This window comes from Elgaria multicarinata, chromosome 18, assembly GCF_023053635.1.
Source record: "Elgaria multicarinata webbii isolate HBS135686 ecotype San Diego chromosome 18, rElgMul1.1.pri, whole genome shotgun sequence".
Taxonomy (NCBI): domain Eukaryota; kingdom Metazoa; phylum Chordata; class Lepidosauria; order Squamata; family Anguidae; genus Elgaria; species Elgaria multicarinata.
In genome coordinates, this window is record NC_086188.1 from 16,388,705 (window position 1) to 16,407,449 (window position 18,745).

Below are 18,745 nucleotides of genomic sequence, written 5' to 3' on the forward strand. Positions count from 1 at the left end.
TTAATCAGGCTTCGGTGCCAGAGAAATAAAAATTGCTTGAGTGGCCAATATGGGTACCCAGAATTTTCTAAGTGGAATTCTACATGCCTCCCCCCAACGCTCAGTACAAATACCTGAAAAAATGGCTTCTGCAGTGACATGCCAAATCCATGCGGGAGTGGAAACATGTGACTGGGAATTGGGTTGTGCAGGCAAGTTCTTTTTCTGCAGCTACCACGTCCCCACAACTTGTGGCGGTTAAAAGTTTGCCAAAGCCTCTGTGTTTCTCTTTAACAACTCTATTCATTTCTTTAACACCCCAAAAAACTAAGCTCTGCCCTAATACATTCCTGACCCAGCTCAGCTTTTTCCTTAGCCAATATACATAAAAAATATGGATACGGCAAATCCCACAACTAAACAGGGACACACCTTGATATAGATGGTGCTGAGTAGGCTAGACAGGAATGGGGGCAGGGAATCTCTTCTATTTGGTAGGAGAAGCAGAGTGCCAAGCTGTTATTTCTTGACCTGAACCTAGGATACCAATATTTCATAAATAACTATGGCCAATACTAATCTTGTAGTGCTCGCGCTGCCTCTATCAGAAATGGACTATATGGGAGCCCTAAAGGACTTTGATGTACTAGTAGTAATAATAATAATAATAATAAGTATTTTACATACATGCATTGAGCAGGGGGTTGGACTTGATGGCCTTATAGGCCCCTTCCAACTCTACTATGATTCTATGACTCTCTCAGAAATCTTTAGAACAACCTTTTAAGAAATTATTATCCCGATAAAGCCTGAGAGAGAGTGGCTTGCCACCATGGGACTTTTTGTCTCAAAGGTGGGATTGAGAGTGGTGATTAGAGTGTTGGATTTGCCATTGCAAATGACACTTTTTACATGTTACAACTTTTCATTTCTGGGCCAATTTATTTATTTATTTTATTTATATCCCACCCTTTTTCCTCCAAGGAACCCAACGGTGTACATAATCCTCCTCCTCTCCATTTTATCCTCACAACAACAACCCTCTGGTTCATGTGAACGCACATGCGTGCATTCATGCGTTCACTACATGTGTGATGGGCCATCACAGTCCTAATCTATTTTGGGAATTGTGAATAATTACTCTGCATTGTTACTTGTCCTGTATTTCATAATTTCGAAAGCCGGAATTATTTTGCGTGTGTGCGTCTAACGATCAGTACAAGCTGATCATAGGGCTAAAAAGTCAATCTCTGCTAAGTGTTTCCGGTGAAAACTTTCCCCTGTGTCTTAGTTTCCTCAATGCAGAATAGTAAATGCACCTGGAGGCTGAGTTAGTTTTGAGTCTGCGCTGTAAATGTATTTTATAGCAAGTACCTAAAATAGATTCGTACGGCCAAGCCACAAAGGAAGAAAGCAGCGCTGCTTGGGAAGTTAATGCAATTATCCTAAAAGCTCTTTAGCTGCAGGTATTTAGTGAAGCACATTTTTTAAAAAAATAAATAAGATGTTGTTTCAAATATATATATATGTTTGCACAGCGTATTGTCCTGATTTTATCTGCAAGATTATATAGTGGAAGGAGCTTAGAGGGTGTGCGGTTTGTAACATTTCAGAATATTTCTTAGGGGGAAAGCGATAGGGCAGAAGGCACTGAGGTTTGTGGTAGGCTCAACCCACGTTACAAAGAGGAATGGCAATCCAGTGGCAGAGAGACTTGGTTCGAAGACGTGGACTTAAAACAAGAATAATTAGTGCCATTCCATAGAGTTTGTGGAGGGGGGGGGAATCTGGGTTTGCCACTAACTGTACACTTGTCAGGGAGTTGCAAACAATCTTGGCTCTCTGTATGTTTCAAGACAACACACGTGTTTCCAAACATGTATGACACATGACATTTTGCACGTGTACACTAAAACTCACGGATAGCAAACACTTTGCAGATTGACTGTCAAGGGCTCTGTGGACCTTTGTCCCCGCACTCATAACCTCAGCCTCTCTCTCTGCTGCTGGGGAGAAACCCTTCTAGACATTCTCCCCACTGTGATGGACAAGCTGCATTTGGCAGATGTATCTGCACCATCATTCAGTAGATTGGGGACTGCTTCACAGGTCACCAAACCCATAAGAAGAACAGCACAGTTCCCAATTCAAACATGTCTGTCTTAAGAACATAATGACATCAGAACAGCCCTGCTGGATCAGACCAAGGGTCCATTTAGTCCGGCGCTCTGTTCACACAATGGCCAACCAGCTGTTAACCAGGGACCCACAAGCAGGACACGGGCACAAGCGCACCCTCCTGCCCAAGTTCCCCAGCAACTGGCATATATAGGCTTACTGCCTCTGATACTGGGGACCATCACTACATCTTGTGGCAATGAATTCCATAGTTTAACTATGCACTGTGTGAAGAAGTCCTTCATTTTCTCTGTCCTGAATCTCCCACCAATCAGCTTCATGGGATGGCTGCTTTAGATTCTAGTATTATGGGATAGAGAGAAAAATGTCTCCCTGTCCACATTCTCCATACCATGCATCATTTTGTACACCTCTGTCGGGTCTCCCCTTAGCCTCTTTTTTTTAACATGCTAAACAATCCCAGCTGTTTTAACCTTCCCTCATAGGGGAGATGCTCCAATCCCTTGAGCATTTTAGTTGGTCTTTTCAGAAGGCCTTCAGGGTCCCAGCACATATATGTGGGACAATTTACAATGTATGTGCAAAATTTGCACTATTTCCATCTTAAAAGTGGTACTGAGGGTGTTGGGAGAACTTCCAAAGCCAAACAGGGATTGATTAATTAATTTATTTTTAATAAGGGAAGCAATGAGAGATACATCCTCAAAGAGTAGCTGGGACATTTCTCACACACAATCAGGGATATTTATAAGGGAGGCGTGGGAAGATGATTTAAATATTTAGATCATAATGGGGGGGCGCTGTGGGGGTGCATCTGGCTGGATCAGAATTCCTCCTTTGGATATGGAGGAACACCAAAAGGTCATTCGAAGGGCAGCATTACACAGACTTTGCTTTAACTGGGCACTCAAGTCAGACTGAATTCTATCTGGCAATGCCTCAAAGATATGGGATAATTAAGACACCAGAGGAACTTCTGTATGTCCATACAGTCAAGCCTACTCAAGTTGTATTCTGGGCAGGGAGCAGGCAAGGGCCTCAGGCAACCTGCTGTGAAGGCTGATACTCTGGGTGAGAGGTAGATGGACACATCATCATCATCATCATCATTATTATTTCTAATCAAAACTGCCCTTGCTAGGGACACGTTTTTCATGGAGCCGCAAGCCCAAATTACTTACTGCACAGTGGAGGGTGTAAGTAAACGGGGATGCTAAGCTTTAGCATAGCAGCCTTTAGCTTTTCCAGAGCCAGAATTTGCATTCATCCCAACCTTCAAAATGGGACCTGTAATTATGTTTTCGCCCTGCTTCCTCTTCACTTTCTGCTGTTTCCATCCTCAAGCAGGATTTTTATTGTAGCTGCTGATGCACAAACAACCAGAGGTAGCCATCTTAGATTTCTCTGCCATCACCACCTCAGTGGGTTTTGTTGTTGTTGTTTTAAAAGCAGATCTCTGGTTCTTTCCAGGCAAACTGATTCCCCCCACCCCAAAGCAAGATGCTAATCCTCATGGTCACTAAGATATGAAATTATGCGGACAAAGCTCAGTGAAATCTCGGAAAATGGGATTTCTTGGAGCTAGGAACAGGACTTCAGTATAAGACCTAGCACCTCTCAGTTAGTGGCAGATGTAAAAATAAGAGACATTCTGCATATTTGCTTAATTGGCATCATCCACACAGGTGGCAGAAATCAGCTTTTGTGTTGCAGATCATGGATTATCGTAAGATGTGGTATTTTGATTCCCTCGCCCTGCAAGGCGTGAATATATAAAGCCCTGCCTTTGAGCTACTACCCATTCTTGAAATTCGCACCTCAAGGACACCCAGGAAGACAGAGCCGCTGTGTATTTATGAAACACCCTTTCCCTCTGGATTCTTCTAAGCCGATTTCAGAAGCAGTGGGCAACTGGTAGCCCTTCAGATGCTTGGCCTACAACTCCCATCACCCCGAGCCAGCATAGTCAATAGCGAGATGGGAGTTGTAAGCTAAAAAATCTGGAGGAACACAAGCTGCCCACTGCTGCTCTAGGAGGAGGAATTGGGGTCTTGGCTTAAGGCGGATGGATTTATGCAAAATGTATGGTCTCGGATCCATTCACAGCATTGCTATCCTGAATAGGCTTTGGCCTTCACCCAGAATAAAATCAGGAGGAGTTTTGCTTGCCTCTTTAATCTTTTCCTTGCAAATTTTGTATTGCTTCTTCTGACTTTCTAAGAAATTGGTCAGATCTCTTTTTTGCTGAGCCAAAATCTGCTGCTGGAATTTCTTCTCATCTGCTGCCGCTGCCTTTGTCTGAAAGGAAACCGACAAAGAAACAAAATTTAAAAATGGGAAGCGTTAAAATGCTGCCAGCATTTTCAACAGTGCCTTCTGCTGCTTTCGGACCCTTCGTCCTGCTATATGTCTGACATTGTGTCTACCTAAATATGCAATCTTTCTACTCTCAAAATTCCTCTACTTTCTCCCCTATCCCAGCTCCTGATCACAGAATTCGGATCAACTCTTTGCTGCAAAGTGGACCATACAGTCCCTCCCACAACTTTCATTGCTCTGTTACCTTATACAGAGGCAGACCATTAATCAATCCATCCTAATCCTACTTACTCTGATTACACCTTCTTTGCAAGATCTGACCCTGAGCTGCTTTAATTCAGGGTGAGGAACCAGTGACTCTCAGGCTCAGTTCAGACAACACATTTCTGAACGGTTGTTTTAGAACTCCACGGTGGCGTTTTTACACCACTGTTGAGAAATGTGTTTCCTGGAAGGAAAACTCCACCCCACGGTGGAGTTTTTTTGGGATAACACTCCTTGCAGAATATCCATGCTGTGCAGAGGAGAGTTCCTGCACAACCGTTGTGTTGTGTGTTGGGCTCCATGGAGTTTTCCATTGCGTTGTGTGGACTTTTCCTACTGTCTACAGAGTTCCCTGGCAAGAGCGGTGAAAGCAACGAGTGCTGCTCTAGGAGAGCTGCTGGGACTGGGTGTTTTTCCCAGCAACGGCTGATGGGATACCATCGGGAGGAATGGTACTGTCAATCAAACATCACAATGGATTTTGCTTAACTCCACGGTAGCCCATAGTCACACAACGGTGGAGTTAGAACATGTTGTATGGGGAGGACCTCCTAGAAACTCAACCACTGAGTAGAGTTTTCACACTGCGTTGTTGTCTATCGTGTTGACTGAACTGAGCCTCAATGTGTTGTTGCACTCCAGTTCCCACCAGCCCCAGTTAGCACAGCCAATGCTCAGGGATGATGGAAGTTGTAGACTAAAAACTACTGGTTCCCTGCTTTAACTGAAGCTGACCTGGGACATCCTGCATGCAATGCATGGTCTGAACTGCCTCACAGTGCCTCCTAGCCTCAGACAGATGCTTCAGAAAGATACCAGGGTCAATGGTAATGAAATGGACACTTCCCCTGCCCAATTCTCGGCGTAGATCGTTCACCAAGGCAATCAAAGCAGTCTTTGTCCTGTAAACAGGCCTGAAGCCAGATGGAAATGGATCTAGATAATCCGTGTCATCCAGAAATCTCTGGAGCTGAGAATCCAACACATGCCTGTGTACTGGAGACCAGCTGGAACTTAACCAATACAGTAGGGTTCAGGGAGGCTTTTGTGTGTTTTTTAAGCAAGGTCTTACCCCCGCCTCCTTTGAGCAAGGTGGAATCGCACCTTGTTGTAAAGAGGCATTCACCACTGGCCTCCCTCACTCAGCCAGGCCCTGCCTGGCTGCTTCTCTAAGTGGTAGGCTTCCCCTCTCCAAGGATCCTGTCCACTGGACCAGCAGGAGCCAAAGTTACATCCACCGGACCTGTACGGATTACCCCTGTGCTATCTTTTTTTTCTAAAATGTACTTACTACGAACATCTCCGACCTTTTCTCAACAAAGAGTAAAGCCTACCACCTGTACAGAGCTTATATATCAGGGAGCATTCTAAAACACGACACCCTCCCCACTCACAGTCCAATGTGGTGCAGTCTACAATTCTACCACCACATTCAGAGTAACGTGTTGCCCCGCTATTGCCCCGCTCGTGCTCTTCGCTCCTCTGATGCCATGTTTCTCGCCTGCCCAACGGTCTCTCCTTCCCTTGCTCGGCTTTGTCCATTTTCTTCCGCTGCCCCTTACGCCTGGAACGCTCTTCCAGAACATCTGAGAACTGCAAGTTCAATCGCAGCTTTTAAAGCTCAACTAAAAACTTTTCTTTTTCCTAAAGCTTTTAAAACTTGATGTTGTGCGGACTTTATACTGTTAGTTTTACCCTACCCTGTGCCTGTTGGCATTCTCTTCCCCTCCTTAATGTTTTATTATGATTTTATTAGAATGTAAGCCTCTGCGGCAGAGTCTTGCTATTTACTGTTTCACTCTGTACAGCACCATGTACATTGATGGTGCTATATATATAAATAATAATAATAATAATAATAATAATAACGTGTAGAATAGATCTGAAAGACAGATCTGCATTCAGCTCTCTGGCCCCAAAGCACAGCAGTTCCTCCTGACTCACCTCCTTTTCTATGACGGCCACTTGCTTCTTGGCCAGCTTCTCCAGCTCAATGGACGAGTTGTTGGCATGAGTTTCCACCTCTTTCTGCAGCTTGAGGCGATGCTCGTCCATTTCAGCCTTCAGCTTGTTCTCCAGGGCGATCAGCTGCTTCTGGTGCTGGCGCCGCATCCGCTTATATCCTGACATCTGTTCCCGCAACTCGTTCTCCTGCTCATGCTCATGGATCTGCCTTGTAACCTAAGGTCATCAAAGGGGACAACTTTATTTCTAGTGCTCGGTAGAGGAGGGAGTCCAGAAATGCTCTAACAAAAATCTATGGCTTTCAAGCTCAATACGAAGCATTCCAGACAACAAAGCCAATAAATGGCCATTTATTCAGGGCAGTGGCTACTAATGGCAAGGCCTTTTACAACGCCACCTAGATCCAATCCAGAGAAAGGATTGGGTCTTGAGCCCTCGAGTTCCTGATAAGCAACGAGCTTTGTCAGAGAGCTGTTTTGGCAAGGAGGCAGGCTGGACCAAAGCCCGCCCGTCTTTCAAATGATTTGTTGCCAAATGTCACTGCCACACCCGTTGGCCATCCACACCCATCTTTTGCCTCTGGAGTCAGCAACTGGGAAGCAGGTGGAACCATCCACGGGACGAGATTCGGCCCACGAGCCACCAGTTGCTGGCAAAGTCTCCCACTGTGAAATAATGCAGCTTCTCTAGATCTTTAAGAGGGGTTGGAACTAAGGATGTTGGAGGAATCTGGTTATGGGCTGGAGCTTGATGAGCTTTTATTGGCTCGGCCTCCCAGACTCTGTTCTGCCTTCCGCCACCTGGCCCAACAAGGAGTTCGGGGAGCTGCAGCATTTCCATAAATTGTTTTGTGTGTGTGTGTGCAAAAGAACATTTGCATACATTTTGGCCGCAAATTGTACAAATGTGCATCATTTGTGCAAATTACAGCCACGATGTTTGCAAATTATGCGAGTTTGCACAAGTTACAGCTGAAAATTTTTGCTAATTATGCAAATTTGCATGATTTGCGGCTGAAATTCGCGCAAATCTCTATTTGTGCAAATCACAGCTGAGAGGGGGGGAAAGTGAGCCACATGCACCGTGGAAGACTGGCAAGCCCTAAAAGGGCCGGATTTCCCAGCAAAGGACATCCCTAGGATGAACCACCACTCGCTTCCTGAAGGGTGCTTATGGTGCCTGCAGTGGCAATCTAGGCACCACCTTTGGAAGGGAGGAGGAGGAGGAGGACGAGGAGATGATGGCGCAATGCTAAAACAGATGAAATAACTGAACGCAAGACCCAGTGAACCCAACTTGATACGTTGCCAACAACTGAAAATTCAAGAGGGTGATACAGGCTTCTTCCCCAACTTTGAAGCTCCTTCCACCAATACTAAATTAGTGATGAAAACATTCTGCCTCCCATTCCTGTCAGGAATCAGACCCCAAAAGGGATAAATGGATGTGTCTGGTCTTCTTGGGTTCAGGTTGAATCTGATTAGATTCCCCCCCAGGATTCGTTTGAGAGAGGGAACTTTGAAAGAGCCTCCAGTGACAGAGATGGATCTAAGAGTACCCCCAAACTATGAATCTGATCTTTCAGAGGGAGTGCAACCCCATCCAGAACAGGCAATGAACGTATATCCTGGACTCGGGAACCACTCACCCACAGGGCTTCCATCTTGCCAGGATTCAGTTTCAGTTTATTGGCCCTCATCCAGCCCATTACTGAGTCTAGGCACTAGTCCAGGACCTGCACAGCCTCACCTGATTCAGTTGTCACAGGGAGATAGAGCTGCGTATCATCAGCATATTGATAGCATTTAGCTCCAAATCCCCTAATGACCGCTCCCAATGGCTTCATATAGATGTTAAATAACATTTGGGACAAGATGGTGCCCTGCGGCACTCCATAGCTCAATTGCCAAGGGGCCAAGGAGTGGTCACCCAATGCTACTCTCTGAAAATGACCCCGTAGGTAGGACCGGATCCACTGTAGCACAATGCCTCCAATGCCCATCCCACGAAGTCGATCCAGGAGGATACCATGTTCGATGGTATCAAAACCTGATGAGAGATTGAGCAGGATTAACAGGGTTGCATTCCCCCTGTTCCTCTCTTGATAAAGGTCATCCATCAGGGTGACCAAGGCTGATTCAGTCCCGTAACTGGATCAGAACCCAAACTGGAATGGGTCTAGATAATCAGTATCCTCTAGGAGTGCCTGCAGTTGCTCTGCCACAACCCTCTCAAGTACCTTCCCTAAAAAAGGGGTGTTCGCGATTGGGCGGTAGTTGTCTAATACCATCGGGTCCAGGGTGGGCTTCTTCAGGAGTGGTCGCACTGCTGCCTCTTTAAGAGCAGCAGGGACCACCCCTTCCCAGAGTGAGACATTTATCACCCCCTGGACCCACCTAGTCAAACCCCCTCGGCTTGCTTTTATAAGCCAGGAGGGACAAGGATCGAGAGGGCAAGTGGTTGGTCGCATTTCTGCAAGCACCTTGTCCACATCATCAGGCCGCAATAACTGGAACTGATTCCACAAAATCAGGCAGATGGTGGCATCAGACACCTCAACTGGAGCTGTACTAACAACAGCATTGAGCTTGCAGCGGAGAGGAATGACTTTGTCCTCAAAGTGTGATGCAAAAAGGTCACAGCAGGTCCTTGACAGGGCCAGGGCCCCATTTGCTGGGGAGGGTGTTAGCAGCCCCCAGACCACCTGGAAGAGCTCTGCTGGATGGCTACTTGAGGACGCAATGGAGGCAGCAAAATAAGCCTTCTTTGCTGCCTGCACCGCCACGCAATAGGCATGATTATGCGCTCTAGAGCATGTTCGGTCATCTTCACTTCGAGTCTTACACCATTTGCGCTCTAGCCGACATCCAGCCTGTTTCATTGTCCGCAGCTCCCCAGTATACCAAGGAACAGAGCAGGCTCTATAGGACTGGAGAGGGCACTCAGGTGCAATCAAGTTGATGGCCTTCCACATCTCACTGTCCCCCAGTGAGGCTAGGGCCCCGGCTGAATCATCAGCTCTCTCCACTGGAAAATCCCCAAGAGCTTTCAGGAATCCGTTGGATTCCATCAGTCTCCTGGGGCAGACCATCCGAATGGGTTCCCCGGAGGGGAGGAACACCATGAGTTCAAATATCACCAGGAAATGGTCCGACCACGACAATGGGGTTACGTCGACCTCTCGATCTTCAGACTACCCATCTCACAACTTGGAGCAAAAACCAAATCAAGGGTATGCCCTGCTTCATGTGTTGGGCCGATGATAAACTGAAACAGCCCTATGGTTGTCATGGAGGCCATAAAGTTCTGAGCTGGAGTTCCGGAAATGGCTTTGGCGTGAAAGTTGAAGTCGCCCAGAACCACCATCCTGAGTTCCTCCAACACCACACTCGAGACCACCTCTGCCAGCTCGGTCAGGGAGGATGATGGGCAGCAGGGTCCCCAATCTGTCTCTATGGCCCAACACCAGGTGCAGCCCCTCAAGTCCTGCTCCAAGGTGGAGTGGTTTCCTGGTGATAGAGATGGAAGATCTATGAATCATGGTGACTCCCCCACCCCAGGCCTCCAATCTATGTTGGTACTACACTGAGTACCCAGGTGGGCAGAGCTGAGTCAGGTCAACCCCACCCAGCTCACCCACCCAAGTCTCAGTAATACACGCCAGGTCAGCCTTCTCACCCATGAATAAGAGCGGTCTTATTGAGGACTGACCTGGCATTAAAGAGCAGCACCACAAGGAAGGAGGGCTCAGTGGATGAGCTACCAGGTACATGAGAGCTGGGGGGCGGAGGTAGAAGGGGAACAGTATGTAGACACCTGAAACCAGTTCCACACTGATGTCCCAATCCCCTCCTCCTGCCAAATCTCCTTCTGCCCCAAATCACTGGAATAGTGGTGTCCCCTCCATGTGTCCCTGCATCAGGGTTTCCCAAGAACCTTACCACCACCACCACCTGTACACTCACAACGCTCACTCACCATTCAAACCCACTCTCAGCCATACAAAACAACCCAATCACAATTCTCACTTGTGGTAACCAGCTGCTGGTCACAGATGGACATCAGGCTACTACCAGGAAAGGAAAGGAACCTCTCGGGCAAGCACTTGAGTCATTGCTGACTCCTAGAGGGACGCCTGCTTTCGCTGACGTTTTCTTGGCAGACTTTGTAGTGGGGTGGTTTGCTATTGCCTTCCCCAGTCTCAATTACCTTTCCTCCAGCTAGCTGGGTACTCATTTTACCGACCTCGGAAGGCTGAGTCGACCTGAGCCGGCTGCCTGAGAACCAGCTTCCGCTGGGATCGAACTCAGGCCGTGGGGAGAGTTTCGGCTGCAGTAACTGCCGGTTACCACTCTGCACTACATGAGGCTCGGCTACTACCAAACAAGTGATAAAGTGCTTATTTCCATACAAACTCCTGCCCTTAGTACCTGCTCATTCTACTTCTACCTGGAGTGTGGCCACACTTCTCCCCCTGGCTCTCACCCAGGGGAAACCCAGTTTTGATCACGCCTGCTGCCTCTCCACTACCTCTCACACATCTTGCCTGCCATTTTTACAAACAATGAGTATTTACTTCATGTTAAGCATCCTGCCATCTAGAGGGCGCTGCAAGCAATGTTAGCAGTCATAGGCAGTGCTGCTTACGAACCTCTATCATCCCTACAGGTTCTTTCATTAGTATAGCTAAAGGAAGTTGGCTAGTCCAAGTTTGTGTAGTCCTAGTAGAGCCCTTGGAGATTTGATAGGGCCAAGCTGGGGGGAAAATATGGGCTAGAGCCAGTGAAGATCTTGACAGGGAAAGCAAACGCAAGGGCAGGTAGACACTTGGTTGCGAGACCTGCAGGACTACGGACAGCTCCCAAATAGAAAACTTGTCATAACAACGTATAGAGCAGAACTGAGCCTCATCTAACGATGCAGACCCTAAAGCAGTGGTGCATAACCTTTTCAGCCCAGAGGGCTGCACATGTGCATACATGAACATACACACGCACATACAATTCACACACACACCTCACTCACATAGTCACTTCCTTCTGCACTCATTCATACAAACACACACTGACTCACTCACAGTGTCAACCCTTCCCTCCCCTAAAAAGAGTAAAAGAAGAAGGAAAAAACACTCCAGGAACAGGGTCTATGACTCCTGTCACAGAAGCCTGATTCCTAAAGCATCCTTGGAGCATCCTAGGAAACAGGCAGGAACCTTCAAATACTGTTTTCTAGGATGTTCTAGGGATGAGCATTCTATGTTTTCCCCTTTTTTCTTATTTTCAGAGGCAGAAGATGCTGGGGGCGGAAGGGCACAAGATAGGGCTTGGTAGAGGAGAGGATGCATATTTTGCACCTGTGTCCTAAAGACATCCTCAAGCCCCACATCTTTGGTCAGTGTGGATCATAGAATCATAGAATAGTAGAGTTGGAAGGCGCCTATAAGGTCATCAAGTCCAACCCCCTGCTCAATGCAGGAATCCATCCTAAAGCATACCTCACAGATGGTTGTCCAGCTGCCTCTTGAAGGCCTCTAGGGTGGGAGAGCCCACAACCTCCCTAGGTAACTGGTCCCATTGTCGTACTGCTTTAATAGTCAGGAAGTTTTTCCTGATGTCCAGCCGGAATCTGGCTTCCCATAACTTGAGCCCATTATTCCATGTCCTGCACTCTGGGAGGATTGAGAAGAGATCCTGGCCCTCCTCTGTGAGACAACCTTTTAAGTATTTGAAGAGTGCTATCATGTCTCCCTTCAATCTTCTCTTCTCCAGGCTAAACATGCCCAGTTGTTCCAGTCTCTCTTCATAGGGCTTTGTTTCCAGACCCCTGATCAACCTGGTTGCCCTCCTCTGAACACGCTCCAGCTTGTCTGCATCCTTCTTGAACTGTGGAGCCCAGAACTGATCTCTTAAAGGGGCAGTGATTTGGTCCAGGGTCTATCACCCCTTCAGTACTTTAGTCACATCTGGGGTGAGGGAGAACAGAGATCTTGGACATTTGGTGAGGCGGCTTCTCAGAGGGTTCTGGCAGAACTTGATCTCGATGGCTGGTACCCAATTCCCCATGTGATGTGGTGGGACTGGAGCTCATTGACATTTGTCATCTACTCATCTCTAGATGGGTTTTAGGTCCCAAGCGATGATGTGAGCTCTTTGACCCTACAACTTCCAGGTTGCTAGCTAGACCCAAAGATGTAAAGTTTGGGTCTCTAGCTGGGGCCCTGACAACTGTGCATCTACTGGGTGATTTGCAGCAGATCAACAAGGGTTTCTGAATTCTGTTTAACAAATAGCAACAACAAAAAATACGCCCTACCCCAAATTAGGTTGCTAGAATGAAGAAAGCTGGCAAGATGGGAGAACCAAGAATGGATTTTGGAACGAAAGGAGCATGTGCTCAGTTCTAGTACTGAAAACAAATTGCTCAGCTGAACATGTGCTCAACAGCATTCTGCTCCTTAATTCTAAGTGTCTCAACTCTACCTTGCCACTATTTTGCATCTAGCTCCAGTTGACTTTGGGGTTTTAATAAATGGTGGTGGTGATGATAAGTAGTTCTTGCAAGCCTGAAATCTAACCTATTTATGTTGTACAGGTTACATTCCCATGAATATACTGGCAGAAGAATGGCACATGAAAAGGGCTTGGGTCCAAGAACTAGGACAGTGGTATCATGGAGATTTTTTTGTTAAAAAAAACCCAATTGGGAATCAGAGCTCGTTATTTCACAGTTGTTATCCTGGCATAACCACCACCACCCCAGCCTCCTCCTCTTGCAAAATGGCTTTTTGGCTCCTGTGCAAGTTAAGGTTGCTACCTGTGGAATTGTGAATTACATCTTTCAGAACCCTGCTATTATTTACATGCTAACTTTTTCCAGGATAAAAGCGATGTCTGCTAATACAAACAAACAACCCAATTGTGTCAGACGTTACAGGCTGTTTCAACTTGCCCACTGAATGTATAAACAAATCAAGAGGCTGAAGCGAGTCGAAGAGTTGCCGTTGCTGGCTAAGGCTCGCTCTGTACCAGATTCATAGGTCTGCCAACTCTGTGTTCTCAGAGGGATGTTTTAAGAATTGCCAACAATGAGCCATTTTAATTTGACTATGGGTGCACTCTATAGATTTGACCTCACAGATAACCCAGCCCAAGGAAAGAAGGGAAATCAATATCTCTAAAAATCCCTGAGAACAAATGAAAGCAAGGGTACAAGCTGAAGACTCTCACTTGATTGTCAGACGTCTGAGAGGGCTCACTAACAAGGGATGAGAGGGAGAAATAGGAACTGAGCAAAATGTTTTGGTTTTCTCCCCGTGAGATGTTTGCCCTCCCCCTATAAACCGGAGGGGGAGGGATAATTTAGGAATGGGTAGAGAGTCTCTCTCTCGCCTAAATTTCCATCTATATGTGATTATTTCTCGGGAGCAGCAATATCCTTGGCCAGATCACTGGCTCCATCATTGCTATAGTTACAAGAAATGTTCTTAAAATACACCACTTTCCCTCCAATTTACCCCTGGACAGGTCCAAGAGTCTGCCTTTGAAGCTCCCCCTGAGTCACGCTCCCCACTCCCCCAATGACATCTAAAATGGTTCATTTATTTGGAATATATGTATCCCACTCTTCAGTCTAAAGGAACCCCATAGCGGCTTACAAAACAATTTAACACAACATTAGAACAAAATCAATAGAATATGGTCAGTTAAGCAGTAGAGCAGCTAAAATGTCTTGGCTTTAAAACAGAAAACCGGAAGACGAAAGCTTAGAACAAATCTAAAAGGATCTTAAAAGCCTGTGGAAATAAAAAGGTCTTCACCTCCTACCAAAAAGACATCAGATTCCGCGCCAGGTGAATCTCCCTGGGGAGACCATGCGCACAACCAAAAATGCCCTATCTCTGGTTGCTGCCTGCCTCCCTTTCAAGGGAGGGGATATCTGGAGGAGAGGTCTCTCAGGATGATCTTAATACTTGGGCAGGTCCATGATGTCCTTATTTACCAACATATATTCATCCTATAGCCTTATGCTGCGGAACATGAACAGGTCAAAGGAAGAATCTTGGGAGCCATCTGCTAACCAAAGACAAATGTGTCATGGGCTAGGACCCCAACCCTCATCCACAGAAGAATAAGCTCCTGAGTTAACAGTTTAGGGAAAAGCTTCATTACATTAGGTTCCCATTCCACTTCCCCAGGACCCAGTTTCCCAGGAAGACCCAGGGACGACCTCCAGAGGCTGTCACATTACCATCCGCAGACTCTAGGTATTCCAATTTTATCCACTTGAAGGTCGATTCTTTAATAGTTTAATAGTAGTTTCACTTTTGAATCCAACCCCTACTCAATGCAGGAATCCACCTTAAAGCATACCTGACAGATGGCTGTCCAGCTGCCTCTAGAATGCCTCTAGTGTGGGAGAGCCCATGACCTCCCTAGGACATTGGTTCCACTGTTGTAACGCTCTAACAGTCAGGAAGTTTTTCCTGATGTCCAGCTGGAATCTGGCTTCCTGTAACTTGAGCCCATTAGTCTGTGTCCTGCACTCTGGGATGATCGAGAAGAGATCCTGGCCCTCTTCTGTACGACAACCTTTCAAGTATTTGAAGAGTGCTATCATGTCTCCCCTCAATCTTGTCTCCTCATACGCCTTTGTTTCCAGACCCCTGATCATCCTCGTCGCCCTCCTCTGAACTCCCTCCAGCTTGTCTGCATCCTTCTTGAAGTGTGGTGTCCAGAACTGGACACATGAGGCCTAACCAGTGCTGAATAGAGGGGAACCAGTACCTCACGTGATTTGAAAGCTATACTTCTGTTAATGCAGCCCAAAATTGCTTTTTTTGCAGCCACATCACACTGTTGGCTCATATTCAGCTTGTGATCTACAACAATTCCAAGAGCCTTCTCGCCTGTAGTATTTCTGAGCTAAGTATGCCCCATCTTGTAACTATGCATTTGGTTTCTTTTTCCTAGGTGTAGAACTTGGCATTTATCCCTATTAAATTTCATTTTGTTGTTTTCAGCCCAGCGCTTGCAGACATCTGCAAGCCACAGCCATCCCCGAACTGTTGCAGCCTGAGGCTGTGAAAATAATCCAGGCCCCTTTAAGACAAAAGGCCTCAATCAGTATGGAGGTGGGGCCAACCAGGCTAAAGGAAGGCAAAACCCCACTTAAGGTTCAGTCTCAATTGCTGCTTGTTGGAGCAGCATACAGAGAAGTGTGTCTGGCTTCCAGCTCCACTTGCAACTCTCTACAGTGCTGTTCCGTTCTTGCCTCACTGAGAAATTTGATTTGTCCCAAATCATGGTGAACCTCTGACAGATACTGGAAACTTGCATCCCAGACCTTAACAGGGCTGAACAAAACTAACCCCTTTCAATGACAGAGGTCAGAGAGAACAAGATGCTACTGTACAAACCTCTCTCTGCTGTTAGTGTTTAGTCCACAAGTCAGTCTTATTTCAAGCTGACCCAGCTATTTATTAGCTTTATAATAGAAAAGACAACTTCTGGCTACCTGTGCACATTCTTTGCCCATTATACACGTACACATCTCTCTTCCTCAGCCCCAAATCCTTATTTATTTCATCAATGGTCTTCCATCTAACAAGTTAAAGGGTAGACTCAAGATGTGTTGCAGTTCAGCTGTTACTGAAATAGCTACTGCTTGAGGGCCCTGCCAGACCACAGCACTACATGTTTATATATTACTTTTATTGAGGGCTTTCAATTAGGAACTTTTTTTAATTGGTCGCTCTCATTTTAGCCAATTAAATTTAAACAAATTTGCACTTTACCAAATTGCACTTTATAGTTGCCTTGCTGAGGATAGTGAAGGAAATATGAGATAATTTTTAATATTATACTTCAAATTAACATTCAGTTTTAAAAGGAAAGGCCATCTTTAATATTTGCCTTTTCATTTCCTACTGTGCTAACACAGAATCAAATAGCCTAAAAAATACATGTGTCCTTAACTCTTAGCACCACCCATTAAAATCTGCTGTCACTAATTCGTTAAATAAAACTTTCATTGATTAATCTAACAGTTAAAACTTGCAGACATACTTCAATTTTATAAAAGGTTTCACTCTTAATTGTGTGTGGTCTTCACAGTATTTCTTCTGATGAAAGGATCTGATGGAGTGGACTAAAGCTTAGAGTAACTTTGATAGTCTTGAAGTTGCCACAAGACTCTTGGCTGTTTTGACAATATCCCTTGCGGTTATTTCCCCAGGAGCCAATAATATTCCCACTATCATTGGAAAACTGAAGCTGAATGACAAGATGTAAGGCACCTGTGTGTGTATGCATGTGCATAAGAGAGAGAGAGAGAGAGAGAGAGAGAGAGAGAGAGAGAGAGAGAGAGAGAGAGAGAGAGAGAGAGAGAGCAGTAAGGTCCTGGTTTCTTACCTTCTGCACTACTAGCAACCTGCTTCTACTGCAAGCCTGGCAAGCTGAATCCTGGGCTTCAAGGTCAGCATCTACACCACAGTGGCAGCCTAACTGGCCATCAGGTCAGCTGACCCCCAAGAGCCAATCCTGGCCTGCCAGGCCCTATAAAGCACTGGCCTCAGAGCTTAGTCTGAGCAATTCACCTCTGGTGTGAGGATACTGCCTAAATTAGGAGTGCCAAATCAATTTGCATGGGCGGAGGTTGCACTCCACATGCCAGACATTATTGGTGGGTGTGGCCACATCCTCGTCTTCCCACCCCGTCCGTTTCGCCTTTCTCCATCCAGAGCAGCCACCCGAGTTCCCAGCAGCCCGCGTCATCCCCTTCTCTCAGCACCAGCCACTCACATGTCCATTGTTATCTCTGATAACAGCAGGGATTCCTCCAGGCGCTGGGGCTTGGAGGCCAAGGCCTACTCCCTGGAGGAACCCAAGGAGGCTCTGTAGGCTGTATGCAGAACCTGTGTGGGACACATTGAGTCCCAAGGCTGGAGGCTGAACATCCATGGTCAAAGCCATTGCTTCCTTTCCTTGAGTCCTGACCCTGGTCTGGTTTTGAATACACACCTGCCTCTAGCCCCTCTGATCCTTGTGAAGGATCTGAAACTTGCGCCTACCTGTTTTGGGCCACACACCTGGCCTCTGGCCCAGTTAAACTTACAGCCAGCTACTCAAGACCCTGGAACCCAGATGCCTGTAGCTTCACCCTTGTGGAGACCTGACACATGCCCAAGGCCACACAGGGAGTCCATGACAGAGAAGGAATGAACCTAGGTCTTCCAGGTCCAAGCATAACTCAAATCCTAATGGAACATAAAATGGCTGACAGGTTAGATGCATAGTGAGCTGCAATGTGGCCATAAAACTGAAGTAACCATAGAACTGTTTCACTCAGGGATGAAGTGCAAGACGGACTGATATAAACCATGTTTCAACATGCTGATAGGCTCTTTTAAATTGGCCCCAACTCTCCACAGCGCCAGCGAGTCTACAGAGTCTCCATTATTTCATGAAAATCACAATCCACTGAAAAATCCAATAGTGAACAACTCCACTGAAATGGAGAGGAGTGGGGCAAGAGCTTTGAAGTGCCCCTTATGTCCAAAGATGCTCCTGCAGAAACTGGAGTACTTGAAAGTCCTGCAGCACCCCGTATGAACGTTATCTAAGAAATATTGATTGATTGATTACATTTATATACCTCCCCATAGCCAAAGCTCTCTGGGCGGTTTACAAAAGTTTACAGAAACTCTCTATCAGCTTTGTACTTGTTCAAGGTCCTCTTCTTATGCTTCCAAAATCCCGCCTTGAAAGATTTTCTGGAAGGATAATCTTACATTTCCTATCCCTAAAGCAACTACCTTGACCTACCACAACAGCAACAACTTTTTTTTTTTAACATTTATCTCCCAGAGGCTGCTCCAGTGTGATCTTCTGCAGCGTTGCAACAACCCAGTCTGAATCTCTCTACTTAAATAGGTCTTTAGGAATTACTTTCATAGGACAAAGTCCAGCGCAGCACATCACCACTGAGACAAAGGACCATGACCATAGACTCCAACCATTTCCCAAATAAGGGGATGTTGTTTTGTTGCATCAATGAGGGGGATACGTAGACTGCAAAACCC

The 18,745-nt window shown here is 46.3% G+C and overlaps 1 protein-coding gene across 2 annotated transcripts in view; it reads right to left on the reverse strand.

Annotated features, from left to right (window-relative positions):
• Positions 1–18,745, reverse strand: part of TAOK3 (TAO kinase 3) — a 134,421-nt gene that overhangs the window by 19,191 nt on the left and 96,485 nt on the right. For both annotated transcript variants that reach the window (XM_063144207.1, XM_063144209.1), the window contains 2 exons: positions 6,646–6,882; positions 4,288–4,416 (listed from right to left, as the gene is read on the reverse strand). In XM_063144207.1, coding sequence (XP_063000277.1) covers positions 4,288–4,416; positions 6,646–6,882 — 366 coding nt within the window. The remainder of the gene's footprint in view (positions 1–4,287; positions 4,417–6,645; positions 6,883–18,745) is intronic.